The 16,883-nt window shown below is 40.0% G+C and overlaps 1 protein-coding gene across 6 annotated transcripts in view; it reads right to left on the bottom strand.

Moving 5' to 3' along the window:
* Positions 1-356: 356 nt before the first annotated feature.
* Positions 357-16,883, bottom strand: part of SMARCA2 (SWI/SNF related, matrix associated, actin dependent regulator of chromatin, subfamily a, member 2) — a 175,279-nt gene continuing 158,752 nt past the window's right edge. For all 6 annotated transcript variants that reach the window (XM_043487359.1, XM_043487360.1, XM_043487361.1 and 3 more), the window contains 5 exons: positions 11,369-11,474; positions 10,754-10,855; positions 7,625-7,757; positions 2,899-3,041; positions 357-1,235 (listed from right to left, as the gene is read on the bottom strand). In XM_043487359.1, coding sequence (XP_043343294.1) covers positions 1,200-1,235; positions 2,899-3,041; positions 7,625-7,757; positions 10,754-10,855; positions 11,369-11,474 — 520 coding nt within the window. In that variant the 3' untranslated portion in view covers positions 357-1,199. The remainder of the gene's footprint in view (positions 1,236-2,898; positions 3,042-7,624; positions 7,758-10,753; positions 10,856-11,368; positions 11,475-16,883) is intronic.

Raw genomic sequence — 16,883 nt, 5'->3', positions numbered from 1 at the left:
TCTGAGGTGTTCCTGTGGATTTTCTGGTAAATAAACAGAAGTTAAACCACTGGAAAAGGTTGAGCAGGGGCTCAGTGTGACTTGGTCCATGGCAGCATCAGTCCTGTTATGTAAGTGTAAAGTCACAAGAGCAGTAAACTCCTCTCCCTTGTAACACACCCGGTTCATTCTAGGGGCTACTCTCAGTCTTTAAAAAATTTCTTCCTACCATGTCACTGTAGCAAGAGCTTGCCCAGCCCTCTGCAGGAGGCTCTTACTCAGGCACCAGGGTTTTAATCTCCCAGGACTCAAAAACCAGAGGCAGTGTTTGTTGAGCTCAGTTATATCTTTATTAGGAAAGCACCAACACCACATTCTTGGAAATTACTGGAATTTTATTTGCCTCAGGCTTATGACTTGCAACCAAAGACATTGTGCAAAGAAAGCAAAGATTAAGTACACTTTAGGGAGAAGGAGACGATACACGTTGGTAACATAGGAGATAAGGTTGACAAAAGAAGCCATCCATTACACTATATAGATTGCAATATTCAATAGCGATTTCAACAAAACTTTTTTTAAATCAAGAGCGAAAAAATTAAGCAATGTTTACAGTAGACATAAATCTTATACAATTCAAAAAGCATTTTTTTTTTTCAGATCATAGAGCATAAAATGGAAAAATGTCTATGTAGGTGAAGTCTTAACTACTGTACATTTATCACCTATTAAAGTTGCTTATATGTACCACAGTGTAAAAAAAAACAATACCAAACAAATAAAAACCTTGAAAATTGCCTGATGAAAAATAAAATAACCAGTGGCTTTTAATGGCTTCTCCTGGTTATCAGTGCTACAAAAAAGACAAAAATCTTCTCATTTGAACAGGTGATAAAACCAGGCACAATCAAACTGTTACCAAATTAGACCCACCCATAGAAATATACCATCCACCCACATTTTTTCCATCAAAAGCTTTTTTGTTTGTTTTAATCTTTGAGGCCCATTTGGTCACAATATGTTACAAAGGTTTGTGTATGCATGTGTGTTTTTTTACACCATGATATCATATGTTTGTCTGGCACTATTCTAAAGCTAGTTTATAGATGATAATGATATAGAAACGACCCAGTGCCCATAAGAGAAATGAACTCACTGGGTAGAGACGAGAGAGGGGAAGAAGGAGTTCAGTTCTACCAAGAAAAAAATGTCCGTAGTGATCACTCATCATCAGTCCCACTGGCTTCTGATTGTTCCTAAAAGTAAATGTAGGAAAGAAAGACAATAAGCCATCAAGAGGCAATGTGGAAAAGAAATGACATTGTGGAAACAGTTAACCATGCTAGTAAAGAGGCATCAACAGTCTCTGTGCTGAAAAGGGGAGCTCCTACTTGGAGACCCCAAAGCAGTGCCGGCCATCTGTGCCAGCGTTGTGCTCTCTTGCAGTTGGGTATGAAAAGTTCACGGCTTAGGATTTCTTTATGGCTGTGCTGGATCTTTGTTGCTGTGCAAGGACTTTATCTAGCTGCGGCTCTAGAGCGCGGGCTCAGTAGTTGTGGCACATGGGCTTACCTGTACCGTGGTGTGTAGAACCCTCCCGGAGCAGGGACTGAACCTGTGTCTCCTGCATTGGCAGGCAGACTCACAACCACTGGACCACCGGGGAAGTTCATGGCTAATGATTTCTATTTTGAGCGCTATTTTTAGAAAATTCATGGGTTTCCCAGGTGGTGCAGTGGTAAAGAATCCACCTACCAATGCAAGAGATGTGGGTTCAGTCACTGGGTTAGGACGATCTCTTGGAGGAGGAAATGGCAACCTGCTCCAGTATTCTTGCCTGGAAAATCCCATGGACAGCAGGCTACAGTCCATTTGCAACAGGGGTTGCAAAGAGTCGGACACAACTGAGCATGCACACATTGCAAGAGAGAATAAAGTACTGTGCGTTTGATTTTAGGATTTTAAAATGTATTTGAAAATGCTTGTGTCGAGGGTTCAGGCTGGATGGGGTGGGATAAGAATGCTAAGCTTTTCTCAACAGACCTCAATGGCAAATATGTTGACGGAAAGTCAAACTAGCATACGTTTGAAGATGGAAAATTAACTTTCCAGAAAGCAAAAGAAGAGGCTTGGTGGTAGGGAACCTAGAAGTCCTCTGGAAAGTGACTGAAATGGAGGGCCCTGCAGAAGGCACTGTATTAGAAGCTACCGGGGCTGCCCACAGAGTCAAGGACAGCGCACCAGACTGAGCTATGCTCTTTGGGTCTGAAATCAGCCTCTGCTGTTTACTTACATGACCTGCAGCAAAACACACATAACATAAATAAGCATTGATTTCTGTAATAAGGTGAGAGTGACATCTATCTTAGGATTATTATAAGCATTAAGGATGGTACCATATGAGAAGATCCTTATGTCAGGACCTGGCTCCATCAATGCACCCTGAATTTTTCAAATTTTAAAAAATTCATCTGAGTTCTTTGTATGGCGCCTGAAGTAGCAACTCAGATCCAAAACTCTGACATCATATCACTTTTTCTCAGCCTCCCATGGAATTGTTATTTCCTCTGTATACCACTAATATACTAGGTATGCTGGGTGGTATGGCTATAAAATATTAACCGTCCATAAAGAAAACTCTATTTGTAAGTAGGCACTGGGAAGATAAAGGGAGAGAGGGAACTTGATTTAGCAGTTTTTCATTTTTGAAGGCTATTAAAAAGGCAATAAACAAAGCCCCAAATTCTTTGTTATAAATCACTCAGCTCGGTTCACATCCCTTAATAATGAAATCTCCCCGAATCTTTACATTTTCATTTCTGAGTAATAAAGCATAGAGGGTGGAAGGAGCATGGGCATATGAGAGGAAAACAGAAGTGGGGAGGGCTTCCCAACTTCAGCAAAGACAGCCATACTTACATTTTCATCCTGCTCTTCATCACTGTCAAAATCGCTCACCACAGGCTTGGCTTTTCCTCGATTTGGCCTTTTCTTGCCTTTTCCTTTGTCCCGGCCTTTCTCATCCTTTTTATTGAGCTTGATTTTCACCTTAACAGATTTTGCTACAATAAAACCAAAACAGGCAATGAGGAATCACAGGGGACTCTTTTTACAAGTAGTAAAATGATCCCAGCCTACTGATGACAAAGCCAACATCCCAGAGTGCCCAGAATGTCCTTGATTCATACCTGTTATCCAGTGGCTGATCCAATTATAGTTAGCACCCTTTCACTTGCAAATGTGTCTTGGTTTTGCATGATAAGTTATATAGTCACCCTAAACAAGCAACTAGAAAGAATGGGGTCCTGGAGGGAAGCTGGGCTGGCTCATTTTCCAGGTCTCTTGATGGCTGAACAGGGATCTTCCTAATAATGAGGATGGTGAAGGCTGCCTTACTGACTGCATGGAGGGGTATGGGCATTTTTGAAAAGAGAACTTTGACATTAAAAAGTGTACGTAAGTGTAAAAGGGTTAAAAAAAAAAAAAAGCCAATGATTTTATTGTTTAAATAACTCCAGTTGACTTAAAAAGTTAACAGCACAGCAACATACAAAATGGAAAGTGAATTTGAAAGGTTTTCCCCCTCTTCTCTAGTCTCTCTTCCTACTGATTATTTCCAGAAAAAGTAGTATACATCCCTATTTGCAAACATATTCATCCCTGTGTGTGTGTATGAATCTCTACAGAGGACATAAAATTCCATATAATTCTGTATACAGAGAATATAAAGAATACAAGTATAAACACATACAGGAAGATGGCACCCATTTCCACTTTCACAGGACTGTTCTGAGGATAGAAATAAAAACACTTGGAAGAAAGAGGTCAAAGTGTTATACCACAATTACAGGTGTACATCCCAAGGTATACAGAAAACCTGTCCTCCGGCATCATTCTGGGCGTCCCAAAATGGATGATGAAGTGACTGAGAATTAATGTCTCTCATTCAAACCCATTTTGTTAGAATATCGTGTCTGGTGGGTCTCAAGGCACCTAGAAATAGATAATTGTCATGGAGGGAATCAGCTCTGGAAGGGATCTGAGATGATAACTTTTCAGACTTCTGTGAAGGGGGAGGGACCCACTGAACACTTCCAGAGATTAAGTCTTCCATGGAAGTGTAGGCTGACTAAAAAGATGAGACAGAACTGTTCTGAATTGTAGGGACATCATACGCCCTCCCCCCATCCCAAATAGGGCAGAAGCTGGCAAATCCTAGTGCACAAAACAGTATTTCTAGTCCAGGCTTCTTCCATCTACCATACCCACATGCCTGCCGCTTAATGAGCTATAAGGCAGGGACATGTTGCTTTGGGTAGAGTAATTTAGGACAAGAAGAAGAGACTGGAGATGAGAAGGTCTACCTATTAATGGAAATGTGTATAAAATATGAAGCCCTTTAAATTCAAAAAATAGTAATTTGGAAAGAAAAAGTGTACTACCTTTACCTATACAGGTGTAGTTCTTCCTGACACAGGAGTACAGGAAACCCATGGAAGTCAGGAAAAGGCAGAAGACTGGCAGTAAAGGCAAGAAAATGCATGCTCAAGAACACAATCTAAATGCTCATGGGAGCGGTGGGCACTGGAAAGCCTTCAGGCTCTGTGAGTCAGTGGATTATGTTCCTCCACAAACCCCACATAAAAGGCTGCCGTGGGCAACTAGGCTAATAAACTGGACCATCAGATGGGCCCTTTAAACAGCATTCTGAGGCTTTACATTACCACCACATAGACAAGTTCTAATTAACCAGGGTGGTAGGCAGAATAATGATGGCCTCCCAGAGATGTCCATGTCCTAATCCTCAGACCCTGTCAATATGTTTCCTTTGCACTGTGACAGGGAGCATAGCATAATCCCTTGGGATGGGGAGATTATCCTAGATGAACCAGGTAGGCGCAATCTAATCACAGGTCCTTCAAAGTGGAAGAAGAGGCGCTCCTGGTTCAAGAAGATGCTGAACTCGCCTCCTCCCACAGACACACAGAATGTAAGCTACAAATGGGACAGCTGCCTCTGCAAAAGATGCAGAAACCGGCTGAGTGACACCTCCTCGTCGGGCAAGTGAGGGAGCACCCACACTGAAGCGGGGAAGAGGAGCGAAGAGGCGGAGACATAACCTCACAGCAAACGCTATCCCTGGCGCCGTGACCCACGGCTGGGTCCAGATCCCCACAGCAGGGTCCGGAGCCAGGGACTCCTAAATAAGGGAAAACCCAAAGAGACGCACACTGAGACATACTGTAATTAAGATGTCAAAACTTAAAAAACCTTAACAGCAGCAAAAATAGCTTAGGCACAAGGGAACCCCCGAGAAGACTAGCAGGAGATTAAGCAGAACTGAGTCATAACCTATATGGGAAACGAATCTGGAGAAGAATGGATACATGTATAACTGAATCACTTTTCTGTGCATCTGAAACTAGCACAGCATTGTAAGTTGACTATACTGCAATATAAAATAAAAAATTTTTAAAAAGGGCATTTGTGACACCATGGATGCACCATGAGGGCACTATGCTAAATGAAATAAATCAGAGAGCAAAAGATACTGTACAGTTTCACTTGTATGTGAGATTAAAAACTAAACAGATATGGTGGTTGCAGAGGTGGGGTGGGAGATGACTGAAGGGAATCCAAAGGTATACATCTTCAGTTCTAAATAAGTCATGGGGTTTAAGGTAAGCAGGGTGAGTATAGTGAATACTGTATTGCATATTTGAAATGTGCTAGGAGTAAATCTTCAAAGTACCTGTCACGAAAAAACAATTTTTTTCTAACTATGTGGTGATGGATGTCAAGTAGATTTACTGTGATCATTTCAAAATATACACAAATATGGCATCATTATGCTGTATATTTGAACCTAATATATCACTTATACCTCAGTAACAAAAAGAAGAATGTGAATGAAGAGGAGGCAGAAGACAGGGTCAAAGAGATGCAATGTGAGAAGGAGACACAAGGAAATGGATTCTCCCCTGGAACCCCCACAGAGGAACGCAGGCTGCTAACACCTTGATTTTGACCCAGAGAGACCCACAACAAACTCATGACCTACAGAACTGTGAGACAGTAAATGTAAGTTGTACTGAGGCAGTAAGTTTGCAGTCATTTGTTAGAGTTGCCATAGGAAGTTAATACACTAAGTCTCAGGAGAAGTTAGGGAAAAAGTCAACTGATAGCTGGGATAAGAAGGGAGCTATTTGAAAACAGATTAGCAATCTGGCTCTAAAATATAGAAATGTTTAGCTAGAATAAATTATGTAGACTTAATCATCAAATGCTAGGATATAAAATTAGGGAGTAACCAGATGAAACTGAAAAAGGTTAAACTAATACTTTAAAGGCAGATTCACTAAAGAGAATAATCCTGAGAGCAGATGCGGGTGTGGGGAAACACTTCTGTACACCGCCGACAAAGATGTCAGCTCCATTCTCTGTGGCAATACGCAGGCATCAGATGTGTTTTTAAAATGTGTGCAGTGATTTATGGGTAAGAATGTTCAGACAGCATTATTTAGAGTGAGATTACGCTCTGTTGGTACATTCATTAATGGATGTTAGTATGTACGGCTGTATAAAAACCTCTTTGCTGTGGGAAAATGTTCCTAATAGAAAAATCATGCTATAAAACAGTGTGTGATACTTCTATAAATAAAATATTTATGTGTGGAAAAAAACTGGAAGGCAACTGGAGTTAAATGTATATTGGGTAATGGAATTTTACAAATTTTCTTTTCTTAAAAATGTTTTCCAAGTTGTCTGTACTAAGCGTGTGTATCTAATAAAGAAATTTTAAAGCATATCTATACTGTTTTATCTAGAAGACTATAATTACTTTGAGAGGAAGTATGGGGTGAAAACATAATTAGGTAAGAAGAAATTTTAGACATTTTTCAAGGCAGCCTTAACCTTTGAAATAATATGGTTACCCACCAAGGCTGGGACTAGATTAAGACTAGGGAGACTCTTGCCTTGGGTGAAAACCTTGAGAGGGCCCCCAAATTCAGTAACCAAGATAAATACCAGTCGATGCAATGTTTTAAAAGCTCAAAATTCATGGCAAAAAAAAAAAAAAAAAACATGATGAATAAAATATCAAAACTTAAAAGACAGGATCAGTATCTGATCCATGAAGGACAAAATGCACCACAGTCTGACAGTCAAGGTGGTGATTCTCAAAGTGTGGTGCTGGATGCATCCCCCGTAAACCTGGAAGAAACACTAGACTCTGAGACCCCCACCGCAGGCAACTGAATCAGAAACTCAGGGGTGGAGCCCAGCAATCACCCAGTTTAGAGAACCACCCACCGTGCCGGGTAACAGCAACGTGGTATTAACAGCCACGCTGGTAGAAGATGGCTATCACACTGATTTCCAAAGGCAACATTCAGTGTGTGCCGTGAGCCTGGCCGTGTGCTGAGCTCTTTGCGTGGCTGGAGGTGTATCTAGAACCTCAGTTTTACATAGGACACTGAGCTCCAGCAAGGTTAAGTCCACTGCCAGGGTGGCCCAGAAGGGCTACAGAAGACCAAGGCCTAAATCCAGGTCTGCCTGACTCTCACATCTTGCCCTGTGAGCATCTGGAGAAACGACGCAGGTGGCCAGGGCCCAAAGAAGTAGAGAAACCGCGTGGACTCACCCTCTGACTCCGACTCTTCTTCATCTTCCTCTTCCTCCTCTTCATTGCTTTCGTCCTCACTCTCTTCCTCTTTGGCAATTTTCTGCCGAGCGCTCTTAAATACTGACTGTAAGACGATGGAGTCTTCATAGATCTAAAAGGTCAAAAGGGCAACTGTTAAAAAACCCCAACCTGAGGACCTGGGATTCACAAACGCAGCGTGCTCTTTTCTTCCCCATGCCCACACCTCTGACACCCAACAGGAAAACACCAAACTCAGATCTATAGAGAGATTCTTATAGGAAAAGTCCACATACAGCTGAATTAATTTCAGTGTCTGTGTGTGTGCACACATGCTTGAGAGGGAAGGGTGGGCTTCCATAAGAAGATGTCCTTTCATTTTTGACAGCAAGACTAGTGTTTAAAAAATGTTATTTCTTAAGAGATCAAATTTGTGGTTACCAGAGGCGGGGGTAGGGGAAGATAGAATTGGATGAAGGAAGTCAAAAGATACAAACATCCAGTTATAAGACAAATAGGTACAGGGATGTAAGGTACAGTATGGTAAATATAATCAATACTGCTGTATGTTATATATGAACGTTGTTAAGAGAGTAAATCTAAGTTCTCATTACAAGGAAAAATATTTTTTTTCTATTTCTTTGATTTTATATCTATATGAGATGATGGATATTCACTAAACTTACTGTGGCAATCAATTCATGATTTATGTAAGTAAAATTATACTGTATATTGTAAACTTACACAGTGCCATAGGTCACTAAAATCTCAATAAAACTAGCAGGAAAAAATAATAAAATCAAACTATATTCCTTATTTAAATTGTTCCATCAAGTACTGTGGTATAGCAACTTTTTTTAAAGGTGCAATTCTTCTAACAAAAATGGAAAACCATTACTTATTACTGACTTTATCTGTGCCAGCCAACAGTATTGCAATAAATGCTTTATTTCTAGTGTATGCACATATGTGAGCATAGACCTGTGTGGTTGGCTGAGATAAAAGTTCAAAAATGAAAAGTTCAAAAAACTTTCAGTTTTTCCTCAAAAAACTGAAAACAGAAGTACCATATGATCCAGCAAGCCCATTCCAGACATATACCCAAAGGAACTGAAAGCAGGGTCCTGAAAAGATATGTACACACCCATGTTTATGGTAGCACTATTCACAGTAGCCAAGAGGTAGAAGCAAACCAAAGTTTCATCCATAGAGGTATGGGTGAACAAAATGAGGTCTATCCACATGGTGGAATATTATTCAGCCTTAAAAAGGAAAGAAATCCTGTTACATGCTATACAACATGGATGAACTCTGAGGACACGATGCTGGGTGAAATAATAAGCCACTCACAGACAGACAAATACTATGTGATTCACTTATGAGATGTCTAGAACAGTCAAATTCATTGCAAGAGAAGGCAGAACAGTGTGTGGTGGAAAGATTACAGTTTCACTTTTACAGGGTGAAAAAGTTCTGGAGGTCTGTTGCACAACAATGAAAATGCCCTTCATGCTGCTGAGCTATGCACTTAGAAATGGTAAAGAAGACACAGTGGGATGGGGCCACTGGGGCAGAATTTTGCCAGAGACACTAGAGTTTAGCTGGATCTTAAAGGTGAGGACGAGCCTATCAGGGGTCAGAAAGAGGGGTTTTTAGGAAAGGGGAGCAAAGGAAAGGGTGGGGAGGCAAGAATCACAAAGATGTGTCTGGAACAGAGCCATCATGTTTCCTGGTTATGACATGGGATGACTGTTATGCAAGATGTTACTATCAAGGCACTCTCTCTATTTATATTCTTTCTTACAACTACATGTGTATCTGGGGAAGTGGGTGTTTATGGGACCTGTCTTACTGGACTATGAACTGTTTAGGTTGAGGAACAGCAGGAGAGAAGGCCAAAGAGTGAGAGGATATAACCTCAGAAAGCAGACTCTGGCGATTAAATTCATTCTACAATTTAACAGTACATGGGGAAGCTCAAAGCTTGGTGGGCAGTAGATGGACAGAATAAAAAGGTGCTTAGAGAAAGATAAACTAACATCCAGGTGGGCCTGGGAGGGAAGCCAGTCAAGAGGCCATTTATCACACCAGGTCAGGGGTGAGGCAGTGTGGCAAACCGGGGGTGGTGGGACAGGGTGAATATCACAATGCAGCCAGTCCTGTAAAGAACCTCCAGTCTACCCACAAACCATAAGCGGTCATTCACAAAACGCTTCTGTATTGACTCTTGGACTTAACTGTGTCCTAGTTTTCACCTTAAATTTCTTTGAAGAAGGCTTGCTTTCAAGACCTATTGTTTTGGTCAAAAGAACTCTAATATTAAGTCCCATTAACTGGAAAGGTATATAGTCTGTTCAAGGCACATTCTGAGGAGTCCCACATTCTCCAGTTTAGTGACTAAAACTGACAAGAAGATTTAAAAAGCCCGATCAGGAAAGAGGCCTAAGGAATTTGATGGTGGTTGACAGACACACTGACCTGCCTTCATGTTCTTTCTGCTTCCTGAGTATGAGAGCATAGATGGGAAAAGGAGAGTTCCTACAAAAGGTGAGTGGAATTGAGGTGTAATTAAAGCAAGAGTGTCCTCCACCTACTTAGTTATTTTAATAGAATCACTTACTTACAGACTCTTACACCCACTAACTGCGGAGAAAGAAAGTAAAGAGAATTGCAGCTGACCTGATAAAAAGCATTTTTGTAACAATTAGAGGTGACGGTTGTTTTTGCTATATAATTTTTCTTTTAAAACAAAATAGCAGTTTCAGCTCCTGAGGCAAAGTTACAATCAGAAAACCCAAGGTAAATATAACCAAATACACCATTTCTATAAAAGCAAAGATTGTACCTCTAGCTTTTAGGCATTATATTAAGTTATTAACTTAAATTCCTCCTCTGGTTAAAAGCCAGGCCTTAAAAGGGAAGCACAAGTAGGAACTAGCATGGATACGGTACAAAGGAGCTGGCATTAATTTAAAAATGCCAAAGCCTCGATTGAGTTACATAGGTAAGTAGCATGGAAAGATAGGCTTTTATTTTTCCTTTTCTTCTGCCAGGATAGGATTGACGGTAGCAAATGAAAATATTTGACTTAAAACAACACAGGCATGTTTAAGGTTAAACGTGTCTCACCTGGGATCCCTCCAAGTTGAATGTCTGAGCATTGTGACAGAGGAGCATGACGTCTTTCTCCAGGTCACCCAGGCTCCGGTACTTATGATTACGAATTCTTTCCTGATGGAAATTTTGGATAAAACAGAGGAGGGGGTGGGGTGCCAGGGTGGGGGTGGGGGGGTTGGAGGTAGAAATACAACTATCAATACTTAGTTAACAAAGCCTGATCTTCCCTTTGTCTTCCCAGTAGACAGTCCTACCAGAAAGGTGGGGCTACACAACTCCAGGGGGTGCCATCCACAGAGACCACCCTCCCACTGGGACACCTCCTTACAAGGGGCAGTGAGGAGCATATGATGGGAACCCGTAAGAGCACTGGGATCATGGGAGCAATCTGAGACTTCCTAAATAAAGTGCAATATAATCAATACGAGCTCTCAATATGATGATTAAATAACGTACATCTAAAGGCACAAGAACATCCTGACCTTTTTAGTGCCAAGCCCTGGTGAGTGTCAGTGGCAGTAAGATAGGTCACCACTGTCAAGGCCTAATAATTATGCTTTTTTCATCCTATTTACATTTCTGCTTTATTTACTTTAAGAAATAAAAGTTTGTAAACAAAAGATGTACCTTTATTTTTTTGAAATCCACTGGTTTCCTGATTAATTCATAATATTCTGGCAATTCTTTTCTTGACGGTAACTGAATGAAGACCTCACTGAGCTGTCTCCCTGAACTGCAGGGTGGGGAAAACACACAAAAACATAACAGATCATGCACTACTGAGACGAACTTGCATCCTCTTTCAGAAAATGTCAGGAAAGCAAATGGCATCCCATGCATAGAAACATGGGGCTCTTTAGATCAAAGAAAATCCTACAACTAACTCTATGAGAGATTAATGTCCCTGGTGCTAACTTCAAAATCACACGAAAATGCCAGTAGGTCTCCACTTCTGTCATATATGTATGGGAAATCCACAGAGTGAATCTCTTCAGTTTGATACAAATATTTAAAATATCCATTCCACTAAAAATTCCATTTCTAAATGAGTAATAACTGAATTGGTTAAAAAAAAATACACTGACTTTCTTTCCATACCCCTTTGTTTTCAAATTCACTGTATATTCAGAAAATAGTATGTTAGAACATACTGTGGAAATTCAAATGAAAAGCTTTTGTATGTACTAGGGCTGTCTTATCTTTGCAGTCTTATTCCTTTGAGAGCATTTTTACACACTGTGAACCACACGTACCTTTATTATTATTTGCCGGAGGAACCCCTTCATCTTGCCTAACTCCATTTTGTGTGTATGAAGTAATTTGTGCAGAAAAGAACAAACATATTTAGCAAGTGTGGCTGCCTCATGTGCTGGGATCAGTGCTGTACCCTCCCCCCGCCCCCCCCCCTCATGGTAGCTTTATTTGAAAGCACATTTAATAGCAACAAATGCTTCACATTTTGTAATTTTGAGAAACAGACTATAATACAATATAAGCATTTAACATTACTTAATGTTAGAAGCAGACACAGTCAAAGGAACAAGATATAATTTAGGCTCAGGATCCTATTTTATGACTCAGCCTATCTAGATCGATAACAGCTTGGGAGATATGGTATAGTCATTTTTCACAAAAATCTCACTCCCCTTACAATGCCATCTCCACTTCTTTTGTGAAGCCAGAAATACATGAAAAAAATAAAAATAAATAAATCACTGCCATGTAAATTTTGGAAGGTAATCCTAGGAGTGTGTGAAAATGCTAGAAGCAGCAGCAGAGAATGAGTGACAATATGCTGTTTTAATCTATAGTCCCAGTCGTATAATTAAAAAATAATCATAATGACAGTTATCATAAAAAAGGCATGCGCAGTAACTCAAATGGTTGCCTAGCAACCAGTGGGGAAAATGCTGAAGTGCAAAGGGGCCTGCATAAATTAACCGAAAATCCTGTCAAAGGGATGGGTGAGTTTCTCTGTGATACTGGGTCAGTATTTACGTTTTATTTTTTAATGCATATACAGACCTCATGAATACTAAAACCAGGGGCCAACCCACGAGGTATAAGAAGACTACGCTCTGATAGGAAGCTGGATTTTAAAGATTATTGTGGCAAGAACCAAGGTGTTCTCTCAGCCTCAGCCACCCCTACTCCCATTTGAGGTTGAGAAATGTGACTGTACCACCATAAATTATACCATATAGAATATGAAAAAAACCATTTCATTTGCTGTCACCTTTGACACAGGGCCACAATCTCTGGTCTTTTTTTCTTTCTCCCATTCTGAGACTTAAATTCACAAACCAGTCTGTAAATGAATATCTGAAAGGCAATAGAGGAACTTATAGATATTCATTTTTCTGTTTATAATTAGCATTCTTTATACCCTAGCAACAGTCAGACCTCTTTGTAATTTTGGATTTAACACCTGACCCTCAGTGACAGCGTCAGTGTCATTTTCTACATTGCCAACAGATGGTGTCATTTTTCTATTGACGGATTACAAGTATGTCTTTGCTGTGTACACCTGTGATGGACACACTCTCAATTTCATCTGCGCTACTAGAGAAGTAGGAAAGAAGCAGTCCGCACTGAGGGTGTGGTAAAGCTCTTTTCATCAGGGACAGAATGGCTCAAACAATCTTGGTCTGATGTCCTATTCCATGACATAGAGAATCTAGAACCTATGAAGGAGACAAGTCCAGAGTTATCTATGCTCAACAAAAGAGACGGCTGAATGTTCTAAAACTCAGGACCAATACCTGTAAAATGACATAAATTTTACTTGGTTTCAAAAATAAAGGCTCACATGGCTTAATATTCCTATCTCACTTCCTTTATCCTCCCCCCACCTCCAATGCCTCCTAAGAACCAAGAGCCGGAGCTGAAGGAAGACCTGGACACCTTCTAGGGAAACCTTCTTGTGGTTTCACTAGAACCATCTCCATTCAAACCCTTCAGCCTGGCTTTCAGAGCCCTCCTCAGCTCCTTCTCTGCAAACCCCGTCTGTCTTGCTAATGTGACTCCTTTGGTCAGAACAGCCTCTCTACGCGTACTCCCAAGTACCTCAGCCAATCCCCCCTTTATCACAAATTCCAAGTCTCCCACCTCTCTCCATGGCTAGAACGTTCTCTATCCTTTTCTCCCTTCAAATATTCCATGATCCATCCAGGATCAAGAAACTTTTCTCCTTAATATTAAGCACCTCTTGGTACCTGGCTGCTCAGAACTTAATTCTGTGTATGTTGGTATTTTTCTCTCCTGCACAGAGCATGGGGACACTTTACATGCAGTCAGAACCCTTGCCCCATCTCTTATCAAAGGGGATAATTCTCATTGCAACCCCAGGCAGGAAATGTCAGGTGGTCCTGAAGGACATTCAGCATTTATATAACCTATAGAATGCACGAGGTAGCCAGACCACTTGCTAATGTTGTTATGATAACTTATCTTTCCCTAAATTAAAGGTTTTTTAAAAAGGTTTTAAAAAAAAGAAGGCAGCCTGACAGAGTTTTGAATTCTTGGCATTTCTTTCTCAAACTTAAGCTGCACAAATGCTTTTTCAATATACCTTCTCAAATACTTTTTTTTTTTCACTGCCAGAAAGTTTTTTTCTCCCTAAAGTACAGAACAATGGACTAATTGTACAATGGTTTGCAGAAGGTGTTCCATTTCTTATCCTACCCCCAAGGCATTTTCCATTATGTCATTTTACACATTTAAGGCTTGAGCAGCAATTATCTCCAAGTGTGCTGTTTGCCATGGCAAAAGTGATACCTGTCCCCCTCCTCCAAAATGGTCTGATTTCCCACCTATTTCATACAACAGAAAAAGAAATGTGATCCTATAAGATGTAGGGGGTGGAGAAGGAGAATAACCTAAAATACAAACATAAAGGAACCCACTGCATTTAACAGTTTGCAAGTGCTGGTAGGCAAACACATTTCCTCTCCAGAGGTCAAAGAGACACCTGGCTATGCTGTCATGGTACATGAGGTGGAAAAGCCCTACATGCCACTATGCTAATGGTGGCTTGCAAGTCCTGCATGTAGAGCTTACACGCTTACACACACACACACACAAACACACACACACGAGATTTGCTTTGCTGTGCTTCATTTGGGAGCCAGTTTTTCTCCCATTACCTCCACAAACAGAATGGCAAGAATTCCACATCTCTACTACTGTGACTTTAAAATGATAACTACAGACATTATAAATGTCACATAAATATCAGGTCTACCTCTGATGACAGTTTAGGTAAAGCTGGAAGAGTGCATAAGACTGTAATACCAGCTTAGAAATGTACTCCTTTAAAATGCTGGCTAGTATGTGTTTAATGATATTGGTTAAGGGTCCTTTTTAAAAAAATTTTTTGGCTGCTTCATGATTTGTGTTTTTACCTGCCAAAGCTGATCTATTGACAAGAATTCCTGAAGGATACTTCTGGAAAAGTGATCTTAACTAAAGCTGAAATAGGTTTTGTTTATATATTTTTATATTTAATGAATGAATATAAAAATGTATGGTTATGTTGCCTCCATAAGATTTCATCATGATTTAGAACACCCACTTGTAGTTGGAAAGGTTTCACAGAAAATTATTAGAGTCCTAAAGGAGTCAAACATAGGAAATCATTTGAGAAGAAAACTATAAAAACTGGGTCAGCATTAGAGAGCAGTAGGTGAAAGTATGTGTCTTTTTTTAGGGTCAGATTCCTATAGGGTTTAGTAAATACCATTTAAAAAATGCACTTAGATCTGAATAGCACTCTGCTTCTCTGGGAAGCCCCCAGAAACCTAAGCCAGTCATATAGTAGGGGTCAGAGCACCGGCACTCTGCATTCTCTCCTGAGGCCTCTCATCTGCATCTTACTGAGTCCTGATGGACAATCCTGAAAACTCCTAACAAGCTTGAGAATCTGACTTCCCAGCTTCCTGAGGCATATCGGAGGTAATACCAAAACAGAATGGGATGTGCGCTGACTTGCTTTTGGTAGTGGAATGGATAGCTGTGAAAAATCACCCCAAGGGTTGTTTAAGGACTAGATATATAATGTGCCTATCAACCAAAATGAGGTTACTCCAGGTTTACTCAAGGTAAATGCCCCAAAGTTAGGAGACTTAAAGGGTTCACTCAACTCAATAACAAAAAAGCACCCAGGCTTTAACAGGTCTTCAATGCAATCACACTCTGATGTATGGTTTTGTGATTGGTAATCTACTCTAGCTAGAAATATGGATAAAAATATATACATATGTATATTATATGTACATGTAAAGATGTTCATCACAGCATTATTTAAAATAACTTAAGGCAGCCAATATGCTAAACAATTAGGGGAAAAAACAAGTGAGGGAATGCTAGAATCTAAAATTATGTAGTTTTAAATTATATGCCTTAAAAGACAGGAAAAATGCTCAGTATGACATTCAATGGAAAAAAACCAACAGGATATCAAATTGTAAATGCAATACACATTCAACTAGGTTTTTTTAAAAGGCATGAACTAAGGACCAGAAGGAGAAATGTCAGAGCATAAATAAACATTAATAATAATGTGCTCTTGTTCAACAAAATGAAGATTTACAATCTAATATGATTTGGAACCATACTGTCATCCATAAATAAAGTAGACCTCAAACACTTTCCCAGGTTACCTTCTTTGAAAGCATGCTATAAGTCAAAAATCCAATTTGATTTTTCCCAGAGAAACGTTGTCTGAGGGGCATATGACCAAGTGTTATTTATGTCACCGTAAGCAGCACAGTTCGTCACCTGGCACCTTTTAACTCTTCCATATAAAGCCAAATAAATAGAATAATAGAACAATAATTACATAAATTTTTTATATACTGTATTACCGCTAACAGAATCTACTGTATAAAGTTCCTATTTATTCCTTCAGAATTTTCTCACTGAACTTAACAACAAAGTAAGTTCTCACTGAACTTACAGCAAAGCAGAGGTGATGACCAGGACATGAGGTTTGGAGTATTATTTATTTACTTGTGTATTTAGACAAGCATTTTGAGGAGACGAGTGAGAAGATTTATCATCTGTCACTTGGCTTTTTAGAAATATTGACTCGGGCCATTTAGTTTCTTTTTCTCTTTCTTTCCCACGACACTTCATCACAGCA

The sequence above is a fragment of the Cervus canadensis genome, chromosome 14, assembly GCF_019320065.1.
Source record: "Cervus canadensis isolate Bull #8, Minnesota chromosome 14, ASM1932006v1, whole genome shotgun sequence".
Lineage (NCBI taxonomy): Eukaryota > Metazoa > Chordata > Mammalia > Artiodactyla > Cervidae > Cervus > Cervus canadensis.
Note: the sequence above shows the minus strand (reverse complement) of the source record. Positions and strands in the feature narration are given on the sequence as shown.